Below are 8,445 nucleotides of genomic sequence, written 5' to 3'. Positions count from 1 at the left end.
ATATTAAGAAAAATTATTTAAAAAAGCGTAACCACATTGTGCTATAAAACACGAAGCAAACCCCACCCCACCCCACGCCCCCAGCAAGACAGGAACTCGGCCCAAGGCCGCAGGATGAACGGGCGCGGGCGAGCCCGGCTCCTGTGCCCTCACCTGCAGGTCCACCTGGTAGAGGGGGTCCTTCAAGGCGTCGGGGTCGTCCTCCTCGTCGTCCTCGTAGTAGTCCTCCTCTGTCAGACACACGAGGGGGGGGGGGGGTTCAGGCAGGCGCCCAGCCCTTGAGCACCGCCGGGGTGGGGGGTGGGGCAGGGCGCTCACCGTATTTACTTGTGGCGAGGATGTCAGACAGGAGCTGGCCCGCTAAGCCCCCGCCCTCCTCCTCGTCCTCCTGGTCCTCCTCCTCGTCCTCCCACATGTCGTTGGAGTCGTCTGCTTGGGGAGGAAAAGCAGCTGCAGCCACACACACGTCCCACCCCAACGTGAGCAGGTGCAATGGGTCCGTCTGTGACTGCGGCCTGCACCCCCCACGGGCAAACCGGGCGGCAAACCCCCAGGAAGCTTGAGGAAGGGCGGGTGTGTGTGTGTGTGTGTGTGTGGGGGGGGGGTACGACGATGACTGAGGCTGGGACGCTCTGGGAGAGCCACCACAGGCGGGCGGGTGCAGGGTCCCTGGGAGGCGGGCAGAGCACCTTGGCCCCACTCCGCGGGGGCGGCCTGGCGGGCAGCGTTGGCCTCCATGACGCTGGACAGCTCGTTGATGATCAGCTTCAGGATCTTGACCAGCAAAGGAATGTTTGTCCAGCGCTCGGGGTCTGGGGGAAAGAAGAGGCTTCGATCCAGACTCGGCTCCCGGCCACGCCGTCCTGCAGGGATGCCCAGCAGTCCACCCGCCGGCTCCGCCTCCAGACCGCACCCAGGCGCTCCATCAGCAGCCACCGCTGACACCCCCTCCTCTGCCCGGTGCCGCCACAGGTCAGAGTTCAGGAATGAAAGGAGGCAGGTTTCGCCAATAGAGCTGGGGCACCAGGGAGGGGCCTGGAGCCGAGCACCCTGCAGGTCAGGCACACTCACTGCCTACAAGGCACGGGGGTCAGAGGCCGAAGCTGGCCGATAACCAAGACTGGACTTGGCCCCGAAGCCCAGGAGCTGGAAGCAGGGCCCCTGGTGCCGAGATGGCGCCTGCCATCTCAGCGGAGGGAGGGAGGCCACTGTGGGACCCCCTGCTCCTCACCAGGCCACCACCCACAGCGCCCGCCTCCCGTGTCCCCGCGTCACCCACTCTTGGCGGCCTTGGCGCGGGTGCGGACGCCCTCGTCCACGCTGTAGATCTCCTCGCCCTTCACGCGGATGTCCTGCAGCCGCTTGTCGTCCGTGTTGATGCCGTGCTGGAGCAGCTTGCACAGGGCCACGGAGCTGCAGGGCACGGGGACGCCTCAGCCACCGCCCGGGGCCACCCACGGAGACCAGCTCCACGTGCGAGACTCTGACGTGAAAGCAGAGCTCGGGTGGGCGAGCCCCCAGGGCCGCTGGGAGGTGCGCTGGGCACAGAGCCGGGCACAGAGCCGGGCGGGGGCAGGCTGGCCACGGAGGAAGCCCCGCCCACTGTGGCCAACGTGACGCCGGCATTGGGAACGTCAGGGACAGGCGGGGCGGAGCAGCCGCGGAGACCAGGGGCAGCGCCAGGAGGCCCACCTGACTTTGCCCTCGTACTGGCCGTAGAACAGGTGCTGCCGGCTCGTCCACTCGGCCATCACGAACTCCAGGGCGGGCTTGCCGGTGGGCCCGGGCAGGCTGCACAGGAACTCTAGGAGGGGCTCCAGCTGGGTGTGCACCAGGTGGGCGAACACCATGATCAGGGACTGGGAGCGAGAGGGAGGCCGCGTCAGGACACACGGACACGGAGCCTCCTGCCAGCGTCTCAGGCCCACACGACCGACCAGGAACCGCGTGTCCTCAGGGCGGGCGGAGCGCAGTCACCGGGAGCAGTGTGTGGACGGCCCCCGACCCCGGGCGGCCCGCCCTCACCTGCATGACGCTCAGCGTCTCCGCCTGCTGCATCTTGCTGAGGATGGCACGCAGGATCTGGTCCAGGTTCTCGCCCAGCTCCCGCCCGGCCTTGTTGATGAGGGTGGAGACCAGGCGGCCCACGAAGGCGGCGGTGAACTCGGAGGTGCGGGGGTCCAGCAGCTGGCTCACCACCTGCATCACGTACCACAGCCCGCTGTGGCCCTGCTCGTCGTGCCACTGCGCCACCTGCTCCAGCGCCACCGACACGTAGGCCCGCAGGCACTCTCCGCCGTTCTGGGGACACAGGGGCGGGGCCGCGAGGTCAGCGGCGGGGGACAGACGCCCGGGTCTGCACAGACGGGGCTGGCGCTCCGGGCTCACGCCTCCTCCGAGCAGGACCTCGTCTCCCGGGGGCTCCCCTCAGACACAGACACAGACACCACGGTCCCCGCCCCGGCTGCTCAGCCCTCCAAGACGCGCACGCTGGCCTCCAGGGAAGCGGCCCAGCAGACGGAGTTTTAAGCGTAAGGCCCACGGGGCGCGGGAACACACCTGCCTCAGGCACAGCGTCAGGGGCGGCAGGCAGCTCAGGTCCCCAAGCCCATCTCCTGGACTTTACTCAGAGAACCATCCAGAAAGACTCCCTCCCGGCCCAGGTCTGTGTCTGTGACGCCTCCACAGCGGTGACCCCAGATACAGGGCGCCCACATCTCTACGACGGGAATCCCCAGACCACAGGCCGCAGGCGTTGGCAGCTGACTGTCCCCGGCCTCCGGGTAAATACAGACGTGAGACACACAGGCCAGAGCGTGGGCCTGTCAGCACGCGGTACCTGCATGGTGGCGTTGTCGTCCGTGTGCAGGGTGCACTGCGCCACCGCGGGGAACGCCTGGCAGACGAGCAGCTGGGAGAGCGGCGGCTTCGTGCTGCGCACCACGGTGGTCAGGATGTCGATGGCTGTCTGAAGGAGGAGGGAGGTCAGAGCCTCGGGCGGGAAGGGCAGCAGCCCAGAGAGAGCTCGCTAAGAAGGAAGGGACCACGAGACGGCAGTGTGTGCTCCCAGCCTCCTCACGGGGCTCCCTTGACGGCCGCGGGGCTGTGCGGCATCCGGCCGTGCGGGGCAGCAGGTAGCGCGCGCAGTGTGTCAACAGATAAGGCGCCTCTGGAACAGCCATTTTCCCGGACCCTCAAGAACCACCCCTTCTTGAGGGCAGAGCAGCTGGTGAGCTCACACCTGCTCATTCACACCCACCCACACCCACCTGCTCACACACACACCCACCTGCTCACACACACACACACCTGCTCACACACACCCACCTGCTCACACCACCCACCCACTCCTGCACCGCGTGGCTTTGCTCCCACTCACCGCGCACAGCCCTGCGGGGAGTTTGTCTGCTGGCGCCTGCATGATGCTGACCAGCGTGGGGATCAGCCGCATCTGCATGGGGCCCTGGCAGGCTTCGATCTGGGACAGCTCCTTGAAGATGTCCTGAGCCAGCAAGGCGACGACGGGATCTGAGGCGACAAGGCAACAGGACCCGCCCGCCGGTCTGCACACGCCGCTGGCTAGCGACGCCTGGTGTGCGGCCCTAACCTAGCGAGCAGCGTCTGCGTGGAGGACACGCCACACAGCCGGGACCTAGCGGGACCACGTGAGCCACCTGGAAGAACAGGAGAGATGCCACCTCCAGAGGCACACGGTCTCCCGGCCGCGGGCTCACCCTACAACCACTCGGCTCTTCCTGAGCCAGTCCTGACGCCTTGATTCTCGGGGAGCCCGACTGGACTGAGGAGCAGGTGCGGCTGTGCTGGGCGGGAGCCGTGCGGCGAGGGCCACCCGAGGGTGCAGTGTGGATGCCTCCCAGGCCACGCTCCCACGTGAAAAGCCATCACCCCGAAGTGCAGTGATCCCCGAGCACCCCGAGCCCCAACACCGGAGCCCCCTCTTCATAATCAATCACCCTCGGCCTTTTCTCTGGTGATAAAGTACAGACGAAACGCACGACAGGAGTCACACAGAACGTGCTACAAAGCGTTAAAGGAAAGAACCCCCGTCACCCACCGCCTGGCAGCCACCGCCCCAACACTGACGTCTACGTACGGACGTTACACACACCCTTTCCGAACACAAAACCAAACCGGGCATCAGTCTGTGCGTCTGGAAAAGCTGTCTATTACTTATTATCACGTAAACACTGCCTCAGTGCTTTAAGTGTTCCCCTGACCTTTAATATTTACGGCATAAACGAGTCCTTTCTACGTCCACATTTTTGCTGCTATAAAGGCGAGAGGAACCCCCTGTTCATCTGTCCTCAGATCTCCTTCCTAAGGCAGTGCAGGCCTCTTCCCACCCCACCCCACCCCGGTTCTACGAGGGGGTGAGACCCCCGAGAGCAGGAGCCCTCCTTTCCAGCTCTGCTAACCGACAGCCCACGCTTGCCTAGGATGCGGAAGAGCATCTCCCCAGGGACAGGTCTGCTCCAGGCCCGGCTGGCAGGCCTGCGGCGCCCTCCCTGGTGGCATACCGTTGCTGTACTTGAGGAAGATGGCGATGGTGAAGGGGCAGATCTTGCTCTCCACGCTGGCTGTGAACTCGGGGTCCACTGTGCACACGATGCACAGCGTCTCCATCACCAGGTTGAGGACCTCGGAGCTGAACTGCGCGGCCAGGTGAATGAGGCCGTCCAGCACGCTGGGCAGGAAGGGCTGGAGGACATGCGTGCTCTCCGAGGCTTTCAGTTGGTCACAGTAACTGGGGAGACACAGAAGCAGGAGTTACTTCCTCCCAGGGACGGGTCCCCGGTGGCGTTCCCACGGTGCCTCGTGCTCAAGAACCTGCGTCAGAGACAGGGCCGCCGCGGGTGTCGCTCAGTGCTCTTGCCCAGGCTGCGGTGGCTCAGCTGGTCCAAGCGCCATCCCGTACACCAAAGGGGCAGGTTCAACCCCCGGTTGAGGCACATGCGGGAGGCAACTGATGGATGTTTCTCTCTCAAATCAATTTAAAAAGTTGCGGTACTAAGGTAAAAAAAAGTTTAAAAAATTGTGTCTTGCCCTGGCTGGGTTGGCTCAGTGGATAGTGTGGGCCTGCAGACTGAAGGATCCCAGGTTCGATTCTGGTCAAGGACACAAGCCCAGGTTGCAGGCTTGATCCCCAGTGAGAGGTATGAGGAGGCAGCCGATCAGTGATTCGCTCTCATCTTTCTCTCTCTCTCTCTCTCTCTCTCTTTCTCTCTCTCTCCCTCTCCCTCCCTCCCTCCCTTCTTCTCTGAAATCATTTAAAAAATATATTTAAAAAAAAGAGAAAGGAATGAACTACAGTGCATGTTAATCCATCATGGATTAACATCAAAATCACTGTGTTGGGCAAGAATTCAGACCCTCACACACACACACACACACACACACACACACACACACACACCCCGTGTCTTATGACCATGCTCCGCGCCAGCTGCTGTGTTCCCAGGTCCACCACGACCAGCGAAGCCGTGGTTTGCCCCCCAATCGCCCAGAGCCTCGCCTTCGGTCAGACCCCGATGCTCACGGCCGGCCTGCTCTGACCGCCTTCTTTAGAGCTGATCTGCCACATGGCCTGGGGGTCACCGTGTTCTCCGGGGTCTCCCAGCGCCACGGGCACTTCTGTCCGCGATGGAGGCCCGAGCGAGACTTCGGAGGAGCCCCCTTGCTGACACGTGTCCCAGTGCACAGCCGCCCTCTCAAGAGGCAGGACGCAGGCAGGGGCAAGACAAACTGGCTTTCGGACTCCAGGGAGATTTCAGGGTTCAAGTTGGACTTTAAAAGACTCCTCAAACCACAAGGGTCCCTCTGGGCCGGGCAGGGGTGTCCGTGAACGACCAGGGGGTCCTGGTCGACAGCTGCTGCTAGGCCACACCGCCCGCATGTGGAGGCAGCGACCCCCAGGACGGCCCACTCTCCTCTTGTCGTTCACATGCTGCCCTCGGGCCATTTCTCTCAGAGCCTCGGGGCGTGGTCTCTGCAGAGAAGGGCCCAGCGGGCAGGTCCCGGCCGGGGTGGTTCACAGGGAGCCAGGAGCGAGGGAGCGGGACACGCTCCTGGGACGCTTCCTCCATCCAGTCCACAGAACAGCTTCACGAAGAACCTCCAGCAGCAAAATCCACTGGCAACTGCGGTTCGGGGCTCAGCTCTGAGTGACTTTCTCTTAAAGAGCTGGTGTCACCTCAGGCGGCGTACTCACCCCCAGATGGCTCTCACGGCCGAGATCCGCACGGACGGGGGCTGCGTCTCATGAAGGCCACTAACTGTTGCCTGCAGGAACTGCTGGATCAATTCAGGGGACATAGCGACAGTGAACCGACTGGCAGCCCAGAGTGCCCGACCCAGGAGGAAGGGAGACACTGGGAGGGAGAGAGAGCAATTAGGGGCTGGACACCACCGTCTGCGACCCCTGCCCTCCCTCCGCGCTCGCCACTCACGGGAACCATGTACCAGAGGCAACTCGGGAGAGAGACAACACCGCCTCCCACCGTTGGCAAAGCAGACCGGAGCGCTTCAGACTGAAGCCCCCCGACTCCCCCGCTCTCCCCACCCCCACCCCGCACGGCCAGGCAGCCCTCCGCACGCCTCCTCACTGCCAGGCTGTCCTGTCCTTGGGCCACTGCTGGACACCACACCCCACAGCTCTCCTCCTTGTGCTTAAAACATGCCCACAGACGCCAGTCTACCGAGTCACGGGCACCTTGGTTAGCACAGAGCTCAAGGCCTCGAGGCCAGTGCCTCAGCATGACCTGCCTCCCCAGGCATCCAGCTCAGCTCCCGTCTGCTCACTCCCTCTCCGAGCGCACAGGCCAGTTCCCCAAAGGCTACGCGATGTGCGAACCACGGCTCGGACAGCTAATGGGACGGGTGCGTACACTTCTTACATTTTAATCTCTCTGTTTTCACTGCCAATATGTTAAAATTGACACAAAAATTCAAAGAAAAATCTCTTTGGGGTTGTTGATAATTAAAAATGGCTGGTATAGAAACGCTTTTAGCCATAGACAGGCTAATCAACGTTACATATTAAACCTTCCCGTCGGAACACTGAATACTCTCCAATCTCCATGAATTTTTAAAGACTGTTTGCCAGGGCAAATGCTACAAAAATGTGCTTAAGGGTCTGAGCAGTCCCACCGCTTTCCCTGGACGCGTATCACATGCCTCGCCAGGAGGCACCACGGGTAGAAGCTGCAAGGACGCGCCTGCTACTCAGACCTCACGTCAGGGCGAGGAAGCAGCATTCACCAGCCTGGGCAGCGCAGTTGGAGGGAAAGGGACCTCCCTACAGGCCGGCCCAGAGGCTCAGCCGCCTCAGCTCTGACTCAGAGCCCGGGGTGAGGGCGAGGCCGACGCTGCCCCTCAGCCAGAGCACTGGCCTCGGGGGTGCTCCCCAGGGAGTCCATGGAGGGGAGGGGAGTGAGGGACCGGGCTGCAGCCGCACGCCCAGTGTCCCTGATGTCCACCCAGGAGGAGAAGGTGGGCAGTGTGTGCGGGTCTGGGGGGCGAAGGGGAGTCGACACGTGGGCAGAGGCCAAGGAGCCAGAGACACGCGAGGGCGTCCCGGCCGCTCCGCAGGGCTGGGAATGCGGGAAAGCGGCCGCGTTTCTCCAAGGCAAGTGCCAACGTGGTCGGAGGGCAGGACACGGGATGAGGAGGATATTGGCCAAGAATAACAGGAAACAAACAGGAAGACTGGGCCTGACTCAGACGGCCGAGGGGCGACAGGACAACAGCGGAGCCCAGGCCAGCCCTCGAGGCGCAGCCAGCCTCGTCCTGCTCGAGCGCCAGAGCAGCGCTGGTCTGAGAGTCGTGCCAAGGCAGCGGGCCTCCGGCTGCTGAGGTGAGCCCGGGCCGGGGCTGTCTGAGGGCTCCGGGAGCTCAAGCTCCAGGTGGGGAGAACGGGCCCCAGAGGACGCGTGATCCTGGCTCACCCACCTCCAGGAACGAGGCACGGAGGCAGGTCTCAGGCCGCCGGCGCCTGCGGAGCCATACCTGCCAGGTTGAGGTCGGCCAGGACCACGCTGGTCAGGAACCCGTGCATGTCGAAGTGGACCCGGCCGCTCTTGACGCTGTCGGTGAGGATGGACTTCACCGAGCCCAGCGCCAGCATGCAGGCCTCGTGGATCTTCCACCTGCGGGGACAGCACTGCTGGTGACCAGGCCGCGCCGGACGATCCAGCAGGAAAGGGCGCTCCAGCCCGACCCTCCCTCCCAACCTGGAGCGGACAGACACTCAGCCAGTTTCCTAGTTAAACGAAGCCGCGTTCTCCTCTCTCGGCTTTTAGAATAACAGCGTCTGAGCAGACTGCCGGGCGGGGGGGGGGGGGGGGGAAAAACCGGGGAGGGACCTGTTCTAAAAAAAAAGGCCAAGGTGTCATAGGCCCGGTGTTATTTGGGGATCCCCCAGGGGGA

General features: G+C 63.4%; 1 protein-coding gene across 1 annotated transcript in view; it reads right to left on the bottom strand.

Moving 5' to 3' along the window:
• Positions 1–71: 71 nt before the first annotated feature.
• Positions 72–8,445, bottom strand: part of IPO9 (importin 9) — a gene marked incomplete at both ends in the record, with an annotated part of 14,788 nt that continues 6,414 nt past the window's right edge. The window contains 11 exons of the mRNA XM_014450670.2: positions 72–230; positions 319–429; positions 690–812; positions 1,280–1,413; positions 1,693–1,859; positions 2,026–2,301; positions 2,840–2,968; positions 3,380–3,528; positions 4,539–4,765; positions 6,230–6,389; positions 8,026–8,165. Coding sequence (XP_014306156.2) covers positions 72–230; positions 319–429; positions 690–812; positions 1,280–1,413; positions 1,693–1,859; positions 2,026–2,301; positions 2,840–2,968; positions 3,380–3,528; positions 4,539–4,765; positions 6,230–6,389; positions 8,026–8,165 — 1,775 coding nt within the window. The remainder of the gene's footprint in view (positions 231–318; positions 430–689; positions 813–1,279; positions 1,414–1,692; positions 1,860–2,025; positions 2,302–2,839; positions 2,969–3,379; positions 3,529–4,538; positions 4,766–6,229; positions 6,390–8,025; positions 8,166–8,445) is intronic.

This window comes from Myotis lucifugus, unplaced genomic scaffold (assembly GCF_000147115.1).
Source record: "Myotis lucifugus unplaced genomic scaffold, Myoluc2.0 scaffold_3128, whole genome shotgun sequence".
NCBI lineage: Eukaryota > Metazoa > Chordata > Mammalia > Chiroptera > Vespertilionidae > Myotis > Myotis lucifugus.
The sequence above is the reverse complement of the archived record's forward strand: the minus strand, read 5'-3'. Positions and strand labels throughout refer to the sequence as shown.